The sequence below is a fragment of the Chiloscyllium punctatum genome, chromosome 13 (assembly GCF_047496795.1).
Source record: "Chiloscyllium punctatum isolate Juve2018m chromosome 13, sChiPun1.3, whole genome shotgun sequence".
Lineage (NCBI taxonomy): Eukaryota > Metazoa > Chordata > Chondrichthyes > Orectolobiformes > Hemiscylliidae > Chiloscyllium > Chiloscyllium punctatum.
This window is the reverse complement of record NC_092751.1, coordinates 80222916-80249040: the sequence shown is the minus strand read 5'-3', so window position 1 is coordinate 80249040 and position 26125 is coordinate 80222916. Positions and strand designations below refer to the sequence as shown.

The 26125-nt window shown below is 43.8% G+C and overlaps 1 protein-coding gene across 3 annotated transcripts in view; it reads left to right on the top strand.

Moving 5' to 3' along the window:
- pik3ap1 (phosphoinositide-3-kinase adaptor protein 1) overlaps positions 1 to 26125 on the top strand; it is a 102087-nt gene that overhangs the window by 58448 nt on the left and 17514 nt on the right. For 2 of the 3 annotated variants that reach the window (XM_072582948.1, XM_072582946.1), the window contains exons 7-12: positions 3222 to 3418; positions 10811 to 11015; positions 11423 to 11524; positions 11885 to 12061; positions 21277 to 21360; positions 24650 to 24861. In XM_072582948.1, the coding sequence (XP_072439049.1) occupies positions 3222 to 3418; positions 10811 to 11015; positions 11423 to 11524; positions 11885 to 12061; positions 21277 to 21360; positions 24650 to 24861 (977 nt within the window). The remainder of the gene's footprint in view (positions 1 to 3221; positions 3419 to 10810; positions 11016 to 11422; positions 11525 to 11884; positions 12062 to 21276; positions 21361 to 24649; positions 24862 to 26125) is intronic. The other variant, XM_072582947.1, reaches the window with a different exon arrangement.

The window sequence follows — 26125 nt, the reverse complement described above, 5'->3', positions numbered from 1 at the left end:
GGCTGTGAGCTCCGTTTTGAGTGGCTGCTTTATAAGTTCCTGATAGAATTATTTTCTGAGGAGGTTTTTGAATGGCTGTTTTGTTTTATTTTCACAGTTGTCTGGTCTGGATTATATTTTTTTTCAAATGAAATTTAAACTTCATTCCATTTGTTTCATTTGACAGTTCCATGAGCATTTCAAAGCGCCCCAATATTCTATCTATTGACTGGGGGAATGGGTGTAAAGAACATTACAAGTGATTGGTGTAATTTACTGCAGCCATTAGACATCTTTTCTTGGAGCTCAGGGGCACTGAGGAATAGAAGGGTGCATGTGGGTGGTGGAGGTGAGAGATAGTCTGCCCAAAACTCATGTGCAGAGCTGGGCTGATGTCCTTGGCCTTGAAAGTGATCTTTCCAACTTGCCACCTTTGTGTTGGCCCCCTTCCATTTCCACCTGTGCCCTGCTTCAGGAAGCAGTGGTCCTGACTCCAAGCACCTCCTCCATAATGACCTCACTCTGATAGTACATGGCCGGGCACCGCCAGACAAGAGATGGGATCACCTTGAAGGAGCAAGTCCAGACCTGAATATCTGAAAGGACTGGATAGTTCCGTCAAATGGCTCCCTTTTAAATTGGCTGTAGTTGCAGTTTCAACATTCAGCATTGTCAGACCCGACAGATGCCAAACCAGTGAAACGAGGGAGGTGGAGGGAACATTTTCATTGGAGACCAGCTAAGTCCAAGTATGAGCTACTCCCATCTAAATAGCTCACAAAACTCCCTCAAATCAAGGTGTGGTCTGATTTAAATTGTGAAATGTCTTAAGTTCTCTATTTTATTACCTTGGAAGGACTGTTATTCTGAACATTTTATTTCTTTATTTTTTGGATTTATTGTTTTGATTTTGTACCTTTGACGGCCTGTAATGCTGGATTTTTTATTTCTTTATTTATCCCTAAAGATTGGTACTCAAGAACCTGTACCCAGGTAGCCTCGGACCTAACATGGCGCCTTAAGTGGTGACCTGTAAACTTTTCACTGTACTCATGTGAGTGGATGTGGCAATAAAGCTCATTCATTTCATTCTGTCATTAAACTGTTAAGTTGATGGCACAGGGTACATCCAGAAATTATTACCTCTGGTGAGGGAATCAACAATGAGGGGGCATAATGTTGATATTGGAGTCAGGCTGTTCATGGATGATCTTCATACACAGGGTGGTGGAAATATAGAATTCTCTTTCGCTTCCCCAAAAGACTGTTGAGCATGTGGGTCAATTCAACATAGAATATAGAGCTGTACAGCACAAGAACGGGCCCTTTGGCCCATGATTTTGTGCCGATCATGATGCCAAATGAAACTAAGCCCTTCTACCTATGCTCTTGGTCCATATCCCTCCATTCCTTGCATATTCATGTACTTATCTAAAAGTCCCTTCAATATCTCTGTCATAACTGTCACCACCACCACCCTTGGCAGTATGTTCCAGACTCCTACCACTCTCTGTGTAGAAAACTTGCCTTTCACATCTCCTTTGAACTTTCCCCCCTCTCTACTTAAATGCATGTCCCCCTAGTATTAGACATTCCAACTCTGGGAAAATATTCTGAATGTCAACCCTATCTGTGCCTATCAAACTTTTATAGACTTCTATCAAGTCTTCCCTCAACCGCTTAAGAGAAAATATCCCGAGTTTTTCTAGCCTCTCCTTATAGTTCATATCCTCTAATCCAGGCAGCATCTGGTAAATCTCTTCTGCACCCTCTCCAATGCCTCCACACCCTTCCTGCAATGTGGCCACCAGAACTGAACGCAATACTCTCAGTGTGGCCTAACCAAAGTCTTAGAAAGTTGCAACATGACTCTTGTACTCAATTCCCCGACCAATAAAAGCAAGCATACCATACACCTTCTTTACCACACTATCCATTTTCAGGAAGCTATGGACTTGAACCCCGATTAGCACTGCTGCCTCACAGTGCCGGAGACCCGGGTTCAATTCCCGCCTCAGGTGACTGACCGTGTGGAGTTTGCACGTTCTTCCCGTGTCTGCGTGGGTTTCCTCCGGGTGCTCCGGTTTCCTCCCACAGTCCAAAGATGTGCAGGTCAGGTGAATTGGCCATGCTAAATTGCCCGTAGTGTTAGGTAAGGGGTAAATGTATGGGTGGGTTGCGCTTCATTGGGTCAGTGTGGACTTGTTGGGCCGAAGGGCCTGTTTCCACACTATAATGTAATCTAATCAAATCCTTCTGTACATCAATGCTGTTTAAAGTCCTACCATTAACTGTATATTTTTCCCCAACATGTGATCTCCCAAAGTGCAACACCTCACACTTACCTGGATTAAACTCCATCTGCCATTTCTTAGCTCATATCTACAACTGATCTATATCCAATTATATCCTTTGACAACCTTCTACACTACCCACAACTCCACCAATCTTTGTATCGTCTGCAAACTTACTAACCCACCCATCTACATTTTCATCTAAGTCATTTAAATATCACAAACAGCAGAGGTCCCAGTATGGAACGCCGCAGAACACCACTGTTAAGGACATTACAAAAACACAATTGGGCAATATGCATTGGATTAATTGTGGAAGGCGGCGATGATATTGTTCTAATGTCACTGGATTAATTATCCAGGGACTTAGGCTAATGTCCTTGGGAGATAGGTTCAAATCCTACAACAACAGCAGGTAGAATTTAAGATTAATCAATATGTCTGGAATTGGACAGCAGCCTCACTAATATGAAGTTCCAAGAAGCTATTTTCAGTTGTCACAAAAGCCATTGGGTTTGCTGCTGTCCTTGAGGGAAGGAAATCTGCCATCATTACCTGGTCTGGCCAACTCCAGGCTTACAGCAATGCAACTGACTTTTAACTGCCCTCTGAAATAGCCTAGCAAGCCCCTCAGTCCATTTTTTTTAAAGTTTGCTCATTGGAGGTGAGCCTCTCTGATAGGGCCAAAATTTATTGCCCATCCCTAGTTGCTTCTTGAACCACTGCAGTAGATAGGCCAACAATGTCCTTGTGGGGGGGGGGAGAGAGATCCAGGATTGCGAATTCAGGATGGGCTATATTACGCTGGCCTTTCTAGCAACACACACACACACACACACACATTCAGTGAAAGAATGAAACTGAAAGACAGGCTGTAGATCTGCTTCTAAAATGGCGTGAGGTCTAGTGAGTGTCGGTGTGCTGATGAAGCCTTTATTATTCACACAGCTCAGCGAGATGAAGAGCTCCCGACCCTGCTTCACTTTGCAGCCATGTATGGTTTGAAGAACCTGACTGCCCTACTTCTGCAGTGTCCAGGGGCGTTGCAGGCTTACAGTGTGGCCAACAGACATGGGGATTATCCAAACAACATGGCAGAGAAGAATGGATTCAGAGACCTTCGGCAATTCATGGATGAGTATGTGGTAAGGCCTGCTGTGTTCCTCAAACACTGCCGTTTTGGTGGGGGTCAAGGCTTTCTACCACAAACATGCTGTCAGAGTACATCAGCCCCAAACCCACCTCACGACCAACAACTTTATTTTGAACCGTTAATACCACCCACCCACCCCGGGCACCACCGTATTTTTGAAAAGACCCTAACAGCAAAGAAAGAGATTGTTCAGCCTGATGTGCTGGGACATGTGAAAGAGCAACAACAACAGAAATTGTTGGAGAAACTCAGCAGTTCTGGGAAGAAAGCGGAGTTAATGTTTTGTGTCCAGTGACTCTTCATCTGAGTGAAAGAGCAGTTATATCAAACTGTACAAAACACAACAATGAACAATACGCAGCACTTTGCAAGAAACAACAATTTACAGGGGAAAGGGGTGGTTAGGCCAAACCCCAAACCCTTCCATGCAACCAGTTTTCAAGGAAATGCAGACAAATCCCAAATACTACCTTGTCTCCTAGTTATATTTTTTTTCCAAAAAATCTCAAACTACTGCCTAACTGCGGTAGTGCTTATTTATTCCCCAGCACCCATGTTGTGTGTGTGCAGGTGTGAGACACAGGGAAAGGTACAAGGTGCACGAATCTTTATTCAATTCTCACCACCAGGAAGAAAGAAAACACCCAAGTGTATCCTGGTTATATTGGTCAGCCAGGGCTTTCCTGATTCGCCCAGGTTAACAACTCCAATCAAGTATCTCGTCATCCCAGTTGCCATTCCCAGTTGTCCTTGAGAAACTGGTGGTAACTGCCTACTTGAACTGCTGCTACAGTCCATTTGGCGTTGATAGACCCTCAATAGCATTACGAAGGGTGTTCAGGAGTTTAACCTGGTGACAATGAAGGAAATGGTAATATATTTTCAAGTTGGCAAGCGGCTTAGAGGATAACTTGAAGGTGGTGGTGTTCACATGTATCTGATGCCTGTGTCATTCCAGGTGATGAAGACATGGGTTTGGGAGGTGCTGTCTAAGGAGCCTTGGTGAAGTTTTGCAGTGTAAAAGTGTAAAAGTGGTGGAAGGAATGGATGTTTGTGCCAATCAAGTGGAATGTTTTGTCCTGAATGGTGTCAAACTTCTTGAGTATTGTTGGACCTGCACACATCCAGATAAATAGGGAGTATTTCATCACACTCATGACTTGTTTCTTGTAGATGAAGGACATGTTATGGGGAGTCAGGAGGTGAGTTAATCCCTGCAGTATTTCTAGTATCTGACCTACTTTTAGAGACACTGTATTTATAAGGATAGTCCTTTGGTCTAACCAATAATTAGTGGTCACTCATGAAAACTAAACTGATAGCTCATGCCAGTACAGGGGTAATCATTCAGCTTGGTGGAATGTAGAAACTCATTTTTCACTGAGGTCAGTCCTGGGATCCACTGTTAGTCACCATTGACACACATGGAGTGAACAAGTACTTGAACAAGTAACTCTATTGAAGTAATTTGCCAAAGACACAAAGCTGGGGAATATAGCTAGCAGTGACATAATGCAACACAATACTGATCTAAAGGGCAAAGAGAAGGTGGAGAACAATGAAAAAAACAGGGAGAATGTCAGTTGCTCTTGCAGGGACCTGGCAGAGATGCGATGGGCTGAATAGCCTGCTTTCATGATGTAGTCATCATAGAATTCTATAAGCAGTGACAGGATTCAAAATTAAATACAGGATGATTACTAACATATTCCAACTCTTGAGTGTTTTTACTCAGTGTTTTTAAGGATGTGGAACTCTACAAGTGATGATTCAGGAAAATAGCTTAGATGCTTTCAAACCAAAACTGGGTGAGTGGACAGAATATTTATCCTGAAAACCCTGTTGTAATACAGATAGAATGCCAGTCTCAACCAATTTGATTCACTCCCTTCGATATCAAGAAATGGTCAGAGCCATTGGATATTGCAAAAGCTACAGGTCCTGACAACATTCCGATGACAGTACTGAAGACGGGTTCTGCAGAATTAGTCATCCACCTAACCAGGCTGTTCCAGTACAGTTACAATACTGGCATCTACCCGACAATGTGGATAATTGCTGAGGTATATCCTGTACACAAAATGCAGAACAAATCCAACTCAGCCAATTACTGTGCGATCAGTCTATTGTTGACCATCAATAAAATGGTGGAAGGTATCGGTATCATTAGCAGTGTTTTCAAGCACCACCTGCTCAGCAATAACCTCCTCAGGGCCACACTGCTCCTGACCTCATTACAGCCTGGTTCAAATGTAGACCAAAGAGCTTAATTCCAGAGGTAAGGTGACAGTAACAGCCCTTGACCCCAAAGACATATTTGACTTGCAAGGCATTAAGGAGCTCTCACAAAACTGGCATCAATTGGAATCAGGGGAGAACGATACCTGGCACGAATGCAGATGATTGTGATTATTGGAGGTCAGTCATCTCAGCTCCAGGTTATCTCCGCAGCAGTTCCTCAGGGTAGTGTCCCAGGCCCATCTATTTTCTTCTGTCCATCATAAGGTCAGAAGTGGGGGTTGTTCACCGATGATTGCCCAATGTTCAGCACTATTTGTAACCTCTTAGATACTGTAGTAGTCCTTGTCCATATGCAGCAAGATCTGGGTAATATCCAAGCTTGGGCTGAAAGGCCGCAACTAACATTCATGCCACATAAATGCAAGGATCATTTTCAAAAGGCGATAATCTAACTATAACCCCTTGACATTCAAAAAAGTAGAATTAAAGGCACTCCATCAGAAAGCGCACTGTATTCATACAACCATACAAACAAAGAAAAAGAGTAGGTCACTTGATACTTCAAACCTGTGCTGCCAGTCAATCAGATTGTGATTTATAACCTAAGTGGTCCATTCCTGGGTGTTCCTGACAGTAATCTTCCCCTTGGTGCATCCACTTTCACAAAATGTTAATTTTAATACACACTGGGTTTGATTAGATTCCCTACAGTATGGAAACAGGCCCTTTGGCCCAGCAAGTTCACACCAACCCACCCAGACCCATTCCCCAATCCTATAATTACCCCTGTCTAATGTATGTAACACTATGGGCAATTTATTACGGCCAATTCACCTGGCCCCCACATCTTTGGATTGTGGGAGGAAACCGGAGATCCTGGAGGAAACCCACGCAGACACTGGGAGAATGTGCAAACTCCACATGGATAGTTGCCCGAGGCAGGAATCAAACCCGGGTCCTTGGTGCTGTGAGGCAGCAGTGCTAACCACTGAGCAAATATGCCAGTTAAATGGTATGATTTAATTGCCATTGCAAGGACGAGGTTACAGGGTGACCAAGATTAAGAACTGAATCTCCAAGACCATTCAGCTCAGCTCAGCTCAACCAACAATCATCCATGTTCCACTTGCAATCACAACCTGTCGATGATCTCGACATCTGATGATGATGATGGTTCTCAGCTCAGACTCATCCTGGGAGAACCACCTTCCTGATCATGGTCTCTCCAGTGCCTCTGTGACCTAGTTTGTCCCCTGCCAGGTGAGTAGGTGGCACTCACTCAGCACTTTGTGAATCACCTGCCTGAATTCTGCGCTCAACTCTCTGGAATCTGACTTGAAGCCTCAATGTGGAATAGACATAAAGGAGAAAGAAGTGGGGTCATGCTTCTAACAAGGGATGACATCAGTAGATTAGCAAGATCAAATCTTCAATCGAAGGATCAAGTTGTAGAATCAGTTTGGTTAGAGCTAAGAAACAGCAGACAGGAATTCATAGGCTACCAAACTGTGACAGTAAAAACAATGACTGCAGATGCTGGAAACCAGATTCTGGATTAGTGGTGCTGGAAGAGCACAGCAGTTCAGGCAGCATCTGAGGAGCAGTAAAATTGACGTTTCAGGCAAAAGCCCTTCATCAGGAATACAGGCAGAGAGCTTGAAGGGTGGAGAGATAAATGAGAGGAGGGTGGGGGTGGAGAGAAAGTAACACAGTACAATAGGTGAGTGGGGGAGGGAATGAAGGTGATAGGTCAGAAAGGAGGGTGGAGTGGATAGGTGGAAAAGAAGATAGGCAGGTAGGACAAGTCATGGGGACAGTGCTGAGCTGGAAGTTTGGAACTGGGGTGAGGTGGGGGAAGGGGAAATGAGGAAACCATTAAAGTCCACATTGATGCTACAATAGTTGGTTATGATAAAGATTATGAAATTAGAAGTGCATGTGACATAGATATTACAATAATAACTGGCAACCTCCATTCATACTGACTGGGTTCTTGAAAGCTGCAGTAATCAGCTGTAGAGGAGGAATTCCAGGATTGTGTACAAAACCGAATTTTGGAACAGCGTGTCGAGGAGCCCATTGGGCTATTTGGATTGAGCATAGCCAATCCACCTAACAGTGCACTGTGGGAGGAAACTCATGCCCAGAAGAATGTGCAGACTTCATACAGATAGTCACCCAAAAGTGGAATCAAACCCGGTGCTAACCACTGAGCCACACATGCCACCTTGAAATATGGGCATAGCTGTAGAAGTTGAACGCATTCACCCGAACTCCTACATACCAGGTATCATGACGATCATTTACTAATCCTCAGCTTTATACTGATTATAAAACTCAAAATATTGATTCATCTCTGCACAGTCAGCTCCCTCACTGCCCACGCTATGTTAGTTGTGGCCGTGTTGTGGTAATACTCATTCTGAGTCAGAAGGCTGTGGGTTCAAGCCAGATTCCAGAGATTTTAGCACAGATTTCTGGCAGGTGATTCACAAAGTTGAGGGAGTACTCACCTGCCAGGGGACAAAGTAGATCTCAGAGTTAAAAATCACACAACAGGTTATAGTCCAACAGATTTATTCAGAAGCTTTTGGAGCGCTGCTCCCTCTAGAGTTTGCACATTCTCCCTGTGACTGCATGAGTTTCCTCCAGGTACTCCAGTTTCTTACCACAGTCCAAAGATATGCAGGTTAGGTGAATTGGTTGTGCTAAATTGCCCACAGTGTTCAGGGATGTGTAGCTTAGGTGCATTAGTCAGGGGAAATGTAGAGTAATAGGGTAGGGGGATTGGGTCTGGGTGGGATACTTTTCAGAGGGTCAGTATGGATTTGTTGGGCCCAGTGACCTGTTTCCACACTGTAGGGATTCTATAATAAATCTCTGATGAATCACCCTGAGGATCAGTAAATCCTTTGCTGCCAGATTGTATGACACGAAGCCCACCCCCAGACAGTGCAGCCTCCCAGTCATTCCTGTCCTGTATCATGGAGGTCTTAGACAACAGTACACAGGACAGGCTGGTGACCAAGGACCTCGAGTCCTGAGAAAAGAATAAAACTCCTGGAAGTGATGGCTTACCAGCTGAGTTGTATTCAGCTCTGGGGGACTTGATTGGCCAGGACCTGCTGGAGGTGTATGATAGTATGTTCCTGTCAGGGACCACGAGCGAATCCATAAGGAAGGATATCATCACCCTCATCTGCAAGCAGAAGGGGAAGAGGGAGGAAATTAGAAATTAGTGGTCAATATCATTGCTGAATGCAGGTTACAAAATCCTGTCCAAAGGTCATCGCCAACCGGATAAGGTCTGCTCAGGGATCAGTGATTCAACCCAACCAAACCTGTGCTGTACCATGCAGGATGATCTCTGAGAGCCTCATGCTCCTCAGGGATACGATCGCCGACCTGCAGGACAGGGGGATGGAGGCCTGCCTCATCAGCCTGGACCAGGAGAAGGCCTTTGACAGGATATCGCACACCTACATGTGGGACATATTCTCCAAAAGAGGCTTTAGGGTGGGAACCTGCAGTTGGATCCAACTGCTCTACATCAACATGGTTAGCACAATCTCAATCAATGGGTGGGAATCTGAAAGCTTCTCGATCAGATCCAGAGTCAGGCAGGGCTACCCACTCTCTCTGTTGCTTTGTTTGTGTGTTGTATAGAGCCATTTGCTGAGCCCATCAGGAAGGATGTGAGCCTGAGAGAAGGGACTATTCCAGGCAGCAGAGGTCAGCAGGTCAAAGCCTCCCTGTCCATGGATGATGTCACCGTTTTCTGTTCGGATCCACTGTCAGAGCGCAGACTTGTGAGCATCACAACCACTTCAGACTGGTCTCGGAGGCCAAAGAAAATCGAAACAAAAGCACAGCCAAGTTCTTTGGGAACATGGCCGAGAGGACAGATTAACTGGAGGTGCTGGGAACATGGTTCATGGGGCCAGGATATGTGCAAAAACTTGAGAGGGGTATATTGCCAAGGTGAGGCAGAAATTGGGTTTTGGGAGCACCACTCCCTCTCCAGTGCAGATAAAAACCCAATCATCAGGTGTCAGGAACTCTCAGTGTTGTTGTACATTGTGCAGATCTGGCTAATTCCCTGAAGACATCTTCTACTTCATCTGGAGGTCTGAGATGGACTGTATCTGCAGGGACTCCACGTACAAAGCTCTGGATACGTTTGGGGGGGGGGGTAAGAACATACCCAATGTTGCCCTCATCCTGATGGCCTCCTTTGTTTGCAGCTGCATCAAGCTGTGTGTAGACCCTAGGTATAAAAACACCACATGTCACTACACATTGAGGTTCTCCCTGTCCCAGGTGTTGCGAAGGATGAGACTGATCTCAGTGCCGTGCGATGCTTCCAGTAGTCAGATTATTCCCCATCACCTCTCCTTCATAACTTTCCAACAAGCACCAAGACATCGCTCGGCTGGTGGTGAGAAGGGCACTACCTATGAGATGCTTCAAGTACACCCAGACTGTCTGCACCACCGCACGCTCCCCTCGAAGCAGCTGTTTGGCAGGGAGAAGGGGGGAAGCGGGTAGAAACTTACACATCTCCTTCTGAAATGTGCCTTTGCAAAGGAAGTCGGGAGGAAGATGCAGTGGTTTTATTACTGAAGTTCATCCTGAGCAGCTCAGTGACGTTGGATGCCGTGCTCTACGATCTAATGGCTGAACTTCTACTTCAAAATCTCCACCTATCATCTCTTCATTACCCTCTCTCCCCATAAAAAGAACAACTTTTTTCCTAGTTACCATCAGTTTTGAGGAAGGGTCACTGGACTCCAAAACGTTAACTCTGATTTCTCTCCACAGATGCTGCCAGACTTGCTGAGCTTTTCCAGCAATTTCTGTTTTTGTTTCTGATTCCCATCATCCACAGTTTTTGTTTCTGTTTTTAAATTTTGATGCCAACCTGATTTGCCCTGTAAGTGGGTCCTTAGTGGCCCTAAGTAGCTGCAGTCTCTGAGAGTGGTCCCTGAGTGTGGGAATGCTTTGAGGGCTGTTTCCAGAACCACTGCCCCCTAAACGTTCCTGGCCGTCCCACATGCCATCTCTCAGTTCAGCGGCCAGCGTTGCTTTGGAGTCCCCCTTCTCTTTGGGGATTCATGCTGATTGTCTCAATTGCTCTTTTCAGGAGACAGCTGACATGTTGAAGACTCACCTCAAAGAGGAGCTGTGTGGTGACATTGAAGGGGAAGGGGACGAAGACCTGTATGAGTCCATGGCAACTGTGTCCAAAGACATCCTGATGAAATGCACCTTAAACCCTGGCTGCGATGAGGACATCTACGAATCAATGATGGAAATACTGCCTCCGACAGGGGTTATGGACAGCACCTGTGAGTCACAGTGAAAACACACATTGAGCAAGTCACTGTCCACGATAACACTGGGCACCTGGTGTCCCAGAGCTTTCAGGATTAATCACTGGCCCATTCCAACTGAACCTTAAAATGCAAAGCGATAGATGAGCAAAATAAATGCCATTATATAAAGCAGTAACAATTTCAGTGTAGCACACTGGCTGCCGCAGATAATTATAAAAATAATTTGTTTTTCTTCTCTGTAATTCTAGCAGTGCACATGCACAAAGAGGTAATTTTCATACTTGTGCTTTGTGTAGGAAAATCTATATTAAATATCTAAATTGATGGATTAACCTGTCAGTGGTAGGAGATTATATTGTGCCCTTAAGGGATTTCAATTTGATTTTGGAGGATGACATTTCAATAAAATTTGCTTGCAGATGAGCCAATGTCAAACCTGATGGGAGCAGCCCATGTATCTACTCGAGTTCCAGATACTTTTGGCTCCACGACTGATTGCATACTGAGGAAATTCCTGCAAGGTGGGCCATGTTTTTTTTTTGCTTCAGTTCCTTCCATGGCAGCTGACACCAACCTGACTGGTTCATCTCCATTGAGGCTTGAGAATGTGGCAGTTCTGCCGAGAAAGATGTCACTGATCCATACAGCCTTGTCTTCATCCAGCCATGAGGAGACTGGGGGAGCTCTGGCTGGTGCCCAGCAGCACCAAACCTATGTGCAGCTGACACGCTGGATGGAATGGGACCAATCATCCAATACAGATGTGGGATTTTCCTAGTCTCAGAGTTACGCCACCCAATACAATGTTCCATTGTTCAATGGAGTTTGGCCCCAGATTCTGAGGCGCAATTTAATTTGTGTTTAAACAATGGTTATTGCAGGGAATAATGACAAGTCTGTGGACTGTGATGGCCCTGGTGAAATGGAAGAGGCAGGTGTGTACGATACCATGCCAGATGATGACAATCGTCAAGAGATTATGAGCAGACCTCCACTCCCTGTCCCTCGTCTACACACTGTTCCCGATGTCGATGACATGAAGCCCTACATTTGTAAAGGTGAGGAGGAACCTGTTTTTGAAAGATAGGATAGTGGGAGTCACAGACAGATGAGGAAGTTCATTTGGTCTGTCTTAACTCTTGAGTGTGGGCCTAGCCAGTACCAGTGTAGTTGGTCAAGATGTCTGATGTATTTTTTCTGCAGCCATTGGAGATATTGAGCGTGGAATTCACTAAAACTCCTCAACCTCTGTCCCTTGGTTACAAATAGTATATTTTAAAGCAGGGTAACACCTTTACCTTCTGATTCAACTTAGGACACTCGGTCTCTAGTCTTTCTGCAAAGTCTCAAGGACCTTCTAGCTTGGATAGCAGGGTAATTTCATTGCCAACCATCTTGCTCACCCGGTCACAGAGGCTGTTACTTATTAACTCTTGCCAAGCCGCAACCCACAGTGTAATCAAATACAGCATTACATGCTGATTAGCCTAGGTTAGGTTATCTCCTTGTGACTTTTGGACAGATTGAAATGTGCTTTGTTGGGGAAAAGGGAGGAGCATACAAACAGAATCCAGCGAGGAACACTCATGTCTCAATTCTCACTTCATTGGCAAAGTTCTTGCTAAATCAGACTTTGTTCTGTTAGCTGATTTGTGTTCTTGTTTCTGCTGTGTTTTAGTGCTTGGAAAGAGCTTATGTTAGTTTGGAACACAAGAACTAGAAACAGGAGTAGCCCCTAGAGCTTGTTCCACCATTTAGTCTGATCATGGCTGATCTCATCTTGACTTCAACCCATTACTAGTTCAAAATCTGACTGTCTCCTCCTTAAATTTATTCAGTGTCCCAGTGTTGATCTGGGGTAATGAATTGCACAGATTTATGGCCCTTTGAGAGAAGTAATTCCTCCTCATTTCTGATTTTAATCTGCCACCCCTTATCCTAAAACTATGACCACTCTTCTTGGATAGTTTTCCCTTGAAGGACACCCTTTCTACGTCTTCTTTGTCAATCCCTTTAGCATCTTATATACTTCAATCCGATCTCCTCTCATCCTTCTAAACCCTTGCAAGTATGAGTCAAAACTCCTTAATCTCTCTTGAATAACCTTTATTTAAAAACAAAACGTATTGTCTAAAATGCTTCCTTATAATTTCAAAACTATATAAAAAGAACTAGTGCTGAAGGTCACAAAATACAATAATGAATTGTGCAGGATGTGAAATATTCTTCAATATGTAGTCTCAATAACTGTACCGTTACAAACTTTACAAAGTTCAGTAACTGATACAAAGGGTACATCTAGTCCAAAGATTGGCTTTGGCCACCTAGAATTGTCTCACTTCTAAAGCAAATTAGAACTCACCAGTTGAGAAACACAGTCATGGTTACAATTTCTCAGTCAGGGCGAATGGTTTGGGAGTATATTAACTTCGCTTTCTTTGGCCTTGAAGATTGCATGTTCTCACAGTCATGAAATGGGAATGAGGTAAGCAGGCCTTGCAGTCGTAACTTGAATACATTAGAGTACTGTCTTCCACAAATTGCTAGAGAAACTCGGCAGGTCTGGCAGCATCTATGCAGAGAAAAGCAGAGTTTAGGTTCTAGGTCCAGTGACCCGTCTGAAAGCCCTGTTCTAAAGAAGGGTCACTGTCCCCCAAAATATTAACACTGTTTTCTGATCTGCACATGCTGCTAGACCTGCTGAATTTCTCCAGCAATTTCTGATTTTGCTTCAGATTTCTAGCATCTGCAGCTCTTTGATTTATTTTCGGTTACTGTCTTCACTCTGTTCACAATCCCATGATGCATTTCCTTCAGGTGAGGCTAAGCATGTTGCTAAAGTAATACAAACTATATTGGCTACTGTTGAGAACAATAAAATCCTACATTTTTACTTTAATTGTGTGGTTATAACTAAACTAAGTCAATGACAAAATGTTAGTTTCCCTTCCAATCCTAGAGTGCTCCACCAGTCACGGCTCACCAATGTGAAAAAGACACATTTATTTTGTTTTCTGTCTGTTAGCCAATCATTACACAATCTCTGCACATCATCACCTGTTCCATGAACTTTAAATGTTTCTAATCAGCCTCCAGGAGGCAGCTTTATCTAAAGCCTTCTGAAAATCTAAGTATACTATGGCCATCAACACTTCTTTTATCACTTCTGTGAGTAATATTTTTTTTTAAAAATTTCATAAGGTTCATCAGACATGATTTCCCATTCACAATACAATGCTGACTGTGTCTAATCAGATTGTTATCATCATTATACATGTATTTATCACATCTTTTAAGATGGATTCTAGCACTTTCCTGACTTTTTTTACTCATTCATGAGGTGTAAGTTTTGCTGACTCTGGTAACATTTATTGTCATCCCAAGTTGTCCTTGAGAAGGTGGTGGTGCCCATTGAACAGCTACAGTTCATGTGAAATACGTTAGACCCAAGTTTTTGACCCAGAACCAGTGAAGGGACAGTGATATATTTGCAAGTCAGGATGATGAATGGCTTGGAGGGGACCTTGCAGGTACCGGTGTTCCCATGTATCAGCTGCCTTTGACCTTTTAGATAAAAATGGCCTTGGTTTTAGATTAGATTGGATCACATTACAGTGTGGAAACAGGCCCTTTGGCCCAACAAGTCCACACCAACCCGCTGAAGCGCAACCCACCCATACCCCTACATTTACCCCTTACCTAACACTATGGGCAATTTAGCATGGCCAATTCACCTGACCTGCACATCTTTGGACTGTGGGAGGAAACCGGAGGAAACCCACGCAGACATGGGGAGAACGTGCAAACTCCACACAGTCAGTCGCCTGAGGCGGGAATTGAACCCGGGTCTCTGGCGCTGTGAGGCAGCAGTGCTAACCACTGTGCCACTGAGCCGCCCACAAAGGGAAGGTGCTGTCTAAGAAGCCTTGGTAAATTTCTGCAGTGTATCATGTGAATAGTGCACACTGCTGCTACTGAGCATTATTAAGGGAGGGAGTGAATGTTTGCGGATGTGGTGCCAATCAAATAGGCTGCTTTGTCCTGAATGGTATTGAGCTTCTTGAGTGTTGTTGGAGCTGGACCCATCCAGGGCAATTTGGGAGTATTCCATCATACTCCTGACTTGTGCCTTGTAGACGGTGGATAGACTTTGTGGTGTCAGGAGGTGAGTTACTTACCACAGGACTCCAAGCTTCTGACCTGCTCTTGTAGCCACATATGGCTAGACTAGTACAGATTTTGGTCAGTAATTCCCAGTTCTCTCCTGCCCACCTTTTTTAAATAATAGGGCTACATCTGTAACAACCTAATCTGTCAGCACTGCTCCAGAATCTACAACATATTAGAAGATGACAGCATGGCCTCTCCTTTAATATTCTGGTCAGACCCTGGGGATTTATCGACATCCAGTGTCACTAATTGCACCAGTAATATATTTTTGCTCATACCAATTTCCTACTATTCAACCTTCCTAAAAGACTCTGCTTCCCTAGCACTTTTGTGAAGTTTTTACTGTAATGACAGAATATAAGTAGAGAATGGAACATGTTATTTATTGCAAGGGGAATGGAACATAAAAATGGGAAGTTTTAATGCAGCTGTACAAGCCTTTATGAGACCATATTTGGAATACTGTTCTGGACTCCTTATTTGAAACAAAATATATACTTATTTAAGAAACAAATCAGAGAAGATTCATACAACTCATTCCTGGGATGAAGGCCTTTTCATGTGAAGTATGGGTGGGAAAGTTGTCCTTTCACCCATTGGAGTTCAGAAGAGTGAAAGATCTCATTAAAACTGAAAGAACCTAAGGGGAACTAGACAGAGTCGATACTGGGAGAATGTGAATTAAATTAGGATGTTAAGGATAAGGATATTAAGAAAAAGATGTGCTCTTTTAAGAAAGAGATGAGATTTTATTTTCTCTCTGAAGTTGTTAAAGTGTGGAATTCTCTTATGCAGAAATCAGTGGAGGAGGCTCAGTTATTGAAACAAATTAGAAATTGCTGGAGAAACTTAGCAGGTCTGGCAGCATCCGGGGAGAGAAAGCAGAGTCTATGTTTTGGAAGCATGAACTCCACTTTCTCCCCACAGTCTCTGCCTGACCCACTGAATTTTTCTGGCAACTTCTGTTTTCGTCCCAGATTTCCAGCATCCACAGCTCCTTGCTTTTTCCTCAATTATTGAGTTTATTTAAGGTGAAGATAGATATATAATGTTGACAAACAAGTGAGTCGAGGGTGATGTGGCGGACAGATAAAATGTGTTGAGCCAAAGCCAGACCATCCTCAACCTTATTGAACGGTGAAAACGGGTTCAAAGGGCCAAATGGTCTATCCCTGCTGCTATGTTCCACTTTCCTGACTCTCCCCACCCACTCCCCAATAATCTTTGACTCCTTTTCCAATCAAAAATCTAACTCAGCCCTGAGTATATTCAGTGACTCACCCTCCATGCTCTCTAGGGACAAGAATTCCAAAGATTCATGAATCTCTGCTAAAAGTAAGTCTTCTTCATCTATTTCTTGAATTGTGCCCTTTGTTCTAGACTCCCCCCAAAGGAAACTGTGTCTTCTCAGCATCCAGTGTGTCAACCATCCTCAAAATCTTCTCTTTCAATAAGGTCCCTTCTCAATCTTCTAAACTCTAATCAAGCTTGCCTCATTAGACAAACCATTTTGCTTAGGAATCAGCAAAGTAATGTTGTGAAACTTGAAAAGGTTCAGAAAAGATTCACCAGAATGTTTCCAGGGTTGGAGGGTTTGAGTTACAGGAAAAGGCAAAATAGGTTGTGGCTGTTTCCCTGGAGCATTGGAGACAGAGATCTGACCTTAGAGAGGTTTATAAAATCATGAGGAGCGTGGAAGAGGGTGAGTAGGCAAGGTCTTTTCCTTGGGGTGAAGAGGGCATAGGTTTAAGGTGAGAGGGGAAAGATAAGGGACCTAAGAGGCAACGTTTCATGCTGAGGGTGCTGTGTGTATGGAATGAGCTGCCAGAGGAAGTGGTCAAGCATCTGGATGGGTATATAAACAGGAAGAGTTTAGAGGGATTTGGGATATAGAGAGATTTATTTAGGAATCTGGTCAGTTTGGACACGCTGGACGGAAGGGTCTGTTTCCTTCCTGTACATCTCTATGACTCTATGACTCGAAGTGGACCTTGTTTGAACTGCCTTGAATACATGTGTATCCCTCTTTTAATAAGGAGTCTGAATCAGTGGGTACTATTCTTGATGTGGTCTCACTAATGCCCTACACATTTGCAGCACCCAACTTTAACACTTCATCTCCTTCAAATTAAAGGCTAATATTCCATTTGTTCATCACTTCCTAAACCTACATGCTAACTTTCTGTGATTCATGTACAAGGGCCCCACAATCTTCCTTTACCTCATTATTGTGTAGTCTCTCACTTTGTAAAATTGTTCCATTTTCCCTGCCAAAAATCTCACAATGTTCACCAACTGCCTCCTCACCTTATGTGCACTGTCCATTTTAGTTTAGTTATTCTCCGATTCCTTCACCTTCCAACTTCAACCTCTCACCATTTTACAGTGACCTTTGCCTTCCTGCCGTAAAAGACTTCCACTGGATCACAGTGAAATCTCCCCTTTTCCCGAACCTTTGTCCATGTGACTCACTTTGACTTTGGTTCATTCCTCACTCTCCTTTTAGGGTTTTTCAGCAGCAACAGTCACTATTCACAAAGCCAAATGGATTCAGTGCCACAAGGTATCATTCAACCTGTCCTTACTACAGCCAATATGTTCTCACAAGTTCCCAGCGTTTGATTGGTATGAGTTCACTTTATGCTTTCCAAACTTGTCGACGTATATGTGTGTCAATGCTTCACTCTGCTCCAATCTAAATGCCCTCATTAAATTATTTGATCTTTTGGGTGAACTGTTTGTTAGATTTATCACTCAGAGGCTATTCAGCCCATCACCCAAGTGCTAGCTCCCTTGAGAGTTCCAATTCCAATTCCCTTTCTTTCCCTGTTGCCCTGCAGGATTGTCCCCTTTCAAGTATTTATCCAATTCCTTTAGAAAATTACTGATGAATCTATTTCCACTACCCTGATGGGAAGTGTATTCTAGCTCACAACTCGCAATGTAAAAACCTCATTGTCATTCTGGTTCATTTGCCAATTATTTCTAAAGTCATGTCCTTCCAGTTACTGACCAGTCTACCAGTAAAACCAGTTCCACCTTCATATTTCGACTTCTAAGAACCTGAATGGAAAATTGTACATCAACATCTGTGTGGCAACATGACCACCTGACAGGACCAGCTACTTCCCTTTCTCATTCTGAAGGGATTTTTGTAATGCTTCCGCCTTCATTTATGAGCGAGAGGTTTATTTCAGTGAAATATCACACATCGTTACAATTTCCTGTTTCCGAAAGATGTTTGGTTTGTTTTGACCACACCAGGGTGTGTGTAGGTGTTCAAGAACAAGCTCAATGACCCTTGGCCAGGGGTACAGTACAGCAACAAAGTTGGTTTATTTTAGCAGTGACTATTTTTAGGTTGCTTTTTTTTTTCTTATTGCATCATACTTCAAAAGAAGTTGACATTTTTAATGCCGAGACATTTGGACAGAGAAGTGAGCACCAAAGTCCATTCATTCCTGTGCTAGCTCTCTGAAGGAGCTACATGATCAGTCCCACTTCTGTCCTCTTCCCCCATAGCTCTGTGAATTTCTCCTTCCAAGCATTAATCCACTTCCCTTTTGAAAGTTATCATTAAATCTGCTTCTCCCACCCACTCGAGTAAGTTTTTTTTAAAAATAGCATTTGTTTGTGGGAAGTAGGCTTCATTGGCAAGAGAAGCATTTGTTGTTTTGGGTATTTCCCCCTAAGCTGATGACTCTAGAACTAGGAGATGTAAGCTCAGGACAAATAAGCAGGCCATTGAAGATTGAGGTAAGGAGAAATTCCTGCACTCAGAGGGTAAAGAATCTTTGGAATTCTCTCATCAGGAGAGCCATGGAAGCTCAGTCATTGAGCAGATTCAAGACAGAAAATGATTGGTTTCTGGAAACAAAAAGCATTGAGAGGCACCAAGATAGTGGCATTGAAGGAAATGGTCAGCTAGGATCTAATTGAATGACAGAGCAGCTCAATGGCCCGGTCATACAGTCATAGAGATGGAAACAGACCCTTCAGTTCAACTCATCCATGATGACCAGATATTCTAAGCTAATCTAGTCCCATTTGCCACCACCCGGCCCATATCCCTCTAAACCTTTCCTATTCGTATATCCATCCAGATATGTACCAGCCTCCACCACTTCCTCTGGCAGCTCATTCCATGCACGCACCACCATCTGCATGAAAATGTTGCCCCTTAGGTCCCTTTTAAATCTTGCCCCTCCCACCTTAAACCTAGGCCTCCTAGCTTTGGACTCTGCTACCCTAGGGAAAAGACCTTTGCTAGTCACCCTATCCATGCCCCTCATGATTTCAGAATCTTTTACTCAACCTTCAACACACTGAGGAAAACAGCACCAGCCTATTCAGTTTCTCTTTATAGCTCAAACCCTCCAATCCTGGCAACATCCTTCTGAACCCTTTCTAGTTTCACATCAGTCCTGTAAGCAGAATTGCATGTGATATTCCAAAAGTGACCTAACCAATGTCTTGTTCTTATCCCTAATACTATATTTGAGAAGTTATACTCCATATATTCTCCCCACAATTTCACTAGCTGATCTAAATGTCTTAAATTTAGTTAATGACCAGCTCTATTTGGGACAAATACTCCATAATTGATCAACAAGTTAATGCCCCCTCCCACTCCAATCCCAAGTACACCACCCAGTGCTGACGAACATAAGGACAAAATACTTCAATCATAAGCTTCGAGTCTTGGATCTGTGTATGACACAGTGAAATGCAGAGCTACCTGCAACTCAACAGATCTTCATGGTATTTATGTATCTGTCAACTCACCTTCCAACCTCTCTTCATCTAATATTATCAGCCTGACCTTCTATATAATCAAGGGCAAGGTTGCACTCTCCACAATTTGCTCTATCGATAAAATTAAAGTATTTTTAACTTGTATCTTTTAACTTTTAACTTTATTCCTTTAATTTCCTAGCTTATATTAAGGCATACTTTATTTTTCTACTAATTCTATGAAGGTAAGGCTTAAATTTTACCTTTGTTTCTATTACTACTTTGTAGCTACATTTTTCATACTAAGGCACTTTTGTACCTAACATTATACACTTTTCACTGTACCCTTGTATGTGAGTACACATGACAATAGAATCTAAATCTAAAGTAGGGGTACAGGGCTGGAGTGGAAAAATAGGGCTGACAATGGCATGTGACAGATTGGATAGAGATCCATCATGGACTTGAAGGGTCCTTCTGTGCTCCAGTCACTCTCAAGACTGAATTATACAAAGATCCGAATTCTCGGCAACCCCTCCCATCCCCACTCTTCTAAAGCTAAAATGTTGGGTAGGATTGGCTGCACCATCCCGTGAGGGGACTGGGTATCCCACCCAAGACCTGCCTACTGTTAGAGGCTGCAACTATCAATGTTTAACTTCAAGTAGTTTGCACACAGAAACCTGAAAATAAACTAAAAACAAACATGATCACTTAAAACAGACTTTATGTCAATAAACAAAACTATTGTGAGGGCTGCAGTGTATTTACTATGGATGTTTGATGGCTGTCATTAGCTAACAAGTCACAAACATGTTAAGTGTTCGTACATTTGTACAGACGTCTCACTGTTTAACTGGAAACTTGTTGCCGTTTCACTTGACATGAAATAGTAACCAACACGCACTTGTTTAATGGAGCATTTGTGTAACATTTGTATAACAATTAGGCACAAGGAGTAAACAACATCAGAGATGTTGGGACAAAGTTGAGGTTGGCAATGGTGTTAATAACCAGAAGGTTACCATTGACTAGACATTGAACTAGACTCACCGTACAAATATAGTGACAACAAGAGTGGGTCAAATACTAGGAATACTGCAGTAAGTAACTCACCTCCTGACTCCCCAAAGCCTGTGCACTATCTAGAAGGGACAAGTCAGGAGTGTGACTTGATGGGCAGCTCCAACAACACTCAAGAAGCCTGACACCATCCAGGACAAGGTAGCCCGCTAGATTAAAAAGCCTGCTGTGAAGGTGGAAGATAGTCCTGCACTGGATCATAGTCAATTTGCTCATTCAAGAGTAGCACAAGGAAGAGTTGCACATTTGAAAAGAATATTGATGTCTGTATTTCTATTTGACTCAGTGTTCTGCAAAAAAGAGGAGAAGAGACCAGAGAACCTTTACGTTACAGCATTGCATAGTACTGCAGATGGATCCTCTGGCCCAGGTATTTAAACCAATAATTCCTCCCATCTCACACCCGGATGGGTTTTCGTTTAGTTAATTGAGAAGCTTCAACGAAGAGTGAACATTGCAGAGAGTAGAAAGAAAGGCAGGAGTAGTGATGGAAATCCTATGGTTAAAATGCTTGGATTGTACAAAAGAGAGAAAGCAGGAAATGGCAACATTATGCACAGTTTGAGGCCTTGTTAGACATAGAGTCATAGAGAAGTGCAGCACAGAAACAGACCCTTTGGTCCAACTCTTCCAACCAACCAGATATCCTAACCTCATCCAGTCCTATTTGCCAGCAATTAGCCCATATCCTTTTAAACCCTTCCTATTCATATACCCATCCAGAAGCCTTTTAAATGTTGTAATTGTACCAGCCTCCACTATTTCTTCTGGCAGCTCATTCCAGACACGCACCATCCTCTGTGTGAAAATGTTGCCCCTTAGGTCCCTTTTAAATGTTTCCCCTCTCACCCTGGACTCCTCCACCCCAGGGAAAGATTTGTCTATTTATCCTATCCATGAGACTCATGATTTTATAAACCTCTGTAAGGTCACCCCTCAGCCTTCGACGCTCCAGGGAAAACAGCCTCAGCCTATTCAGCTTCTCCCTATAGCTCAAATCCTCCAACCATGGCAACATCCTTGTAACTCTTTCAAGTTTCACAACATCCTTCCAATAGGAGGGAGACCAGAATTGTACACAATATTCCAAAAGTGGTCTAACCAATGTCCTGTACAGACACAAAGTGACCTCGCAACTCAATGCTCTGACCAATAAAGGAAAGCATACCAAACACCTTCTTTACTATCCTATCTACTTGAGATTCCACTTTCAAGGATTCCACTCCAAGGTCTCCAACTTCATCTACCACTCCTCAGCCCATTGGCCCATCTGATCAAGATCCCATTGTAATCTGAGGTAACCTTCTTCGCTGTTCACTACACCTCCAATTTTTGTGTCATCTGCAAACTTGCAAACCTCCTATACCTCACATCCAAATCATTTATATAAATGATGAAAAGTAGTGGACCCAGCGTCGATCTTTGTGGCACTCCACTGGTCACAGGTCTCCAGTCTGAAAAGCAACCCTCCACCACCACCCTCTGTCTTCTACCTTTGAGTCAGTTCTGTATCCAAATGGCCAGTTCTCCCTGTATTCCATGAGATCTAACTTTGCTAACCAGTCCACCACGAGGAACCTTGTCAAACGCCTTACTGAAGTCCATATTAATCGCGTCCACTGCTCTGCCCTCATCAAATCTTCTTCGTTACTTCTTCAAAAAAACTCAATCAATTTTATGAGACATGATTTCCCTCACACAAAGCCCTGAATTTATCTGCCTTCCCTGTTAGGCCTCTTGCATTGAAATAAATAGTTTATGGAGCAACAGTGGGAGATTCTGAGAAGTCCAGGGCCATGTTTGCTTCTTGCTGGTTACCAATACCTCAAGATTGACCTGGGGTTTTCTGCATTTTTATAAACTAATCTCCACAGGGGTGAATGTGAACTCAGAGTCCTCATGTCCATCATCCAAAGGAGCTTCGGGCAAACAAAGCGAAAAATCTTAGGGACACCAATCAAGTTGTGCATGATCTTTGTCATTTTCTTTGAAAAATTATTTGTTATTGGCTTGTTAAGATGTGAGATGGGATTAGAAAGGGTGTTTGAATGACAGTCATGATGCAGTGGATTCTAATGAACTTGTTTGTTTTCCGGTTATCCCTGGAAAGACAGGACTCCACCAGGATGGATGTGTTAGTCATGTGGCCAATGGTGAGAGTATGTGGGGGGTTTTGGGGGGTGGGGGCGGCTGGTGGCGGGGAGTGAGAGGGAGGATGATGGACACTTTCTGGAGTGAAGTCCAACCAGAGTTGTGAATCTTGAGTGAAAGCAGGCAACAATTAGAGAAATCCAGAATCTTTGGTTAGCGCTGCAGCCTCACAGCCACAGACCCGGGTTCGAATCCAGCCTCAGACCACTGTTTGTGTAGAGTTTGCACTTTCCCTCCATGTTGGTGGGCTTCTTCTGGATGCTCCGGTTTCCTCCCACAGTCTAAAGATGTACGCATTCGGTGAATTGGCCATGCTAAATTGCCCATAGTGTTCAGGAATGTGTAGGTTAAGGTGCATTAATCAGGGGTAAGTGTAAAGTAACAGGGTAGGGGAATAGGTCTGGGTGGGAAACTCTTCAGGGAGTCAGTGTGGACTTGTTGGGCCAAATAGCCTGTTTCCACACTGTAAGGATTCTATGATTCTTCACAGGCCCAATGATTTGCTGATCAGCTGGTCACCCATTTTCAGCAGAGAAGCCAAAATAAGAGCATAAGAAATAGGAGCAGGACTGTCAAGCCTATTCTGGCATTCAGTATGGCTGATTGTGGGTTTAAACTCTACTTTCCCATCCATTCCCATATTTCTGATTCCTGGAGAGATCAAGCTGTGTCTATCCTAATGTTACGTATAATCAATGATCCACCATCCCCAGGTGGGGGGTGGGGGGATGGGTTCCACAGGTTCCCTATCCTCTCAGTGAAAACATTTCTCCTCATCTCAGTCCAAGATGATTGTCCCCTTCTCCTGATGCTGCGCCTCCCTGTTCTGAATTCCCCAGCCTGGAGGTCCTTCCTGGGCACCATGATATCTCCAGGCTTGGGGGAGGGCAGTGGTTAGGTCTGTTACTAGGGTCTTACAGATGTGCAGGCTGTAGCTATGAGGGGACAGCAGCAAACACCTCTTCCCTGGTGAACTCCAGAGGGTTACCCTTCCTCCAACGGTCCCACTGAGAATGGATTTATTTGCAGGTCTTGGCCGGTCTTGACAACCTCACCCAGTGGTGTGGCTCTGAGGGAAGGGTGAGGGAAGGGTGAAGAATGGGTGAATGAGTCCTCATATCCATCATCCAAAGGAGCGTGGCGCAAACCTCAAGCCATAGCCAAACCAGCGTTGTTGAAATGGAAGATCAATGCTCCCCTCTCCTGCAATTCACTCCTTGTTCTCAGTAACTGGGGAGAAAATGGAATGTTCAGATGAGAATTGGGGTTCAAAACTCCAACCTCAGGGAATCATTGGGTCTCCACTGGCATTTTCAGGAGCAACAGGATGGTTAGTTTACAACTCAGCAGATAGTGGGAAGGCTCCGTTGTGGCATTGATCATTGGCAGGGTCAAGTAGTGATGAGGTTGTGAGAATTGGGACAGTGGTGCGGGCGAGTGCACCATAGGGGAGATCAGATGACATATAACTTTGTATTTATTGAAGTCAGCTGATATTTGTTTTCCAGCAATTCCGCCACGCACCAAGCAGCCACTGTCTAGAGTTCCATCCAGCGACTATGACCCATTTGCGGGGATGAAGACGCCTGGGCAGCGCCAGCTCATCACCTTGCAGGAACAAGTGAAGTTGGGCATGATCAATGTGGATGAGGCTCTCTTGCAGTTTAAGGAGTGGCAACTGAACCAGAAACGCAGATCTGAGTCGTTCCGGTTCCAGCAGGTATCTCGCTCTCTGTTCAAACACTCCTCCCCCAGTACACCTGTCAGATTGTACCTGATGCTGAGGTTAGGGCTAATACACTTGAATTCCTCCCTTGCATTCATTCACTCGAACTGCAATCAGATACCTCAGTCCGAGGAAATGAAAGGTTTGATTGCAGAGCAATTCCTCGGCCTATCACTGCCCAGATTGTTTACAACCCACCTGACCTATCTCTTCTATCCCTCTATGAAGATCAGTTCTGTGCAGTTTCTTCCTCTGGTGAAACGTGAATTGACCAAATTTACCCTATGTCCTGCTCTATTTATCTTTCTCTCTTTGATTTCACCAGATCCAGCAAGCCAAACAGAGAGGCAAAGTATTTGTGGACAACCATCCATTTGTTTTGTTCTCGTGAAATAACGCAGACAAATCCAAATGGTGCACAGTTGAGTGCATGCCTCCACCATCGCAGAATCCCTACAGTGTGGAATCAGATCATTTGGCTGATCGAGTCCACACCATCCATCCTGCCAGACCCAACTCTCCCACTCTATCCATGTAACCCTCCATTTCCCGTGGATAATCCACCTAGCCTGAACATCCCTGGACACTATGGGCAATTTCCCATGGCCAAGCCATCTAACTTGCACATCTTTGGACTGTGGGATTAAACCGGAACACCCAGAGGAAACTCATGGAGTCACGGAAAGAATGTGCAAACTCCACACAGTCACCTGAGGGTGGAGTCGAACTTGGGTCTATCGCGCTGTAAGGTAGCAGTGCTCATCACTGAGCCTCCCTGCTGTCCTCAATATTCTTATGATTACACAGCTCTTTCATGATTTTTATTTCCCAATAGGATACTGGTCTGTGCCTAATAAAACCAAGAAAAGAAATAATTATATTACAAGCTTTCATCTCTCTGAGTAGACTTCAGACCAATCCATTACACATTAACCTGTTTGGAAAACTCTGCTCAAAGTTTGGCAGCTATGACAACATTCCACCACCGTAGCTGAGGCAATCCATTATATTCTAAAACAGTCAATGTTCTCAACTAAACAACAATATTCTAAAAAAAAAGTCATAAATCCTTTAAAAATATTCCATAATCCAGAGTGTACCTTCTCCAAATTCTAACCAGTTCTATCTTGGTTCATGTCCTAGCTGTGTAGCACATTGAAATGTCATAGAGTCATAGTCATAGACATGTACAGCACGGAAACAGATTCTTCGGTCCAACCCGTCCATGCCGACCAGATATCCCAACCCAGTCTAGTCC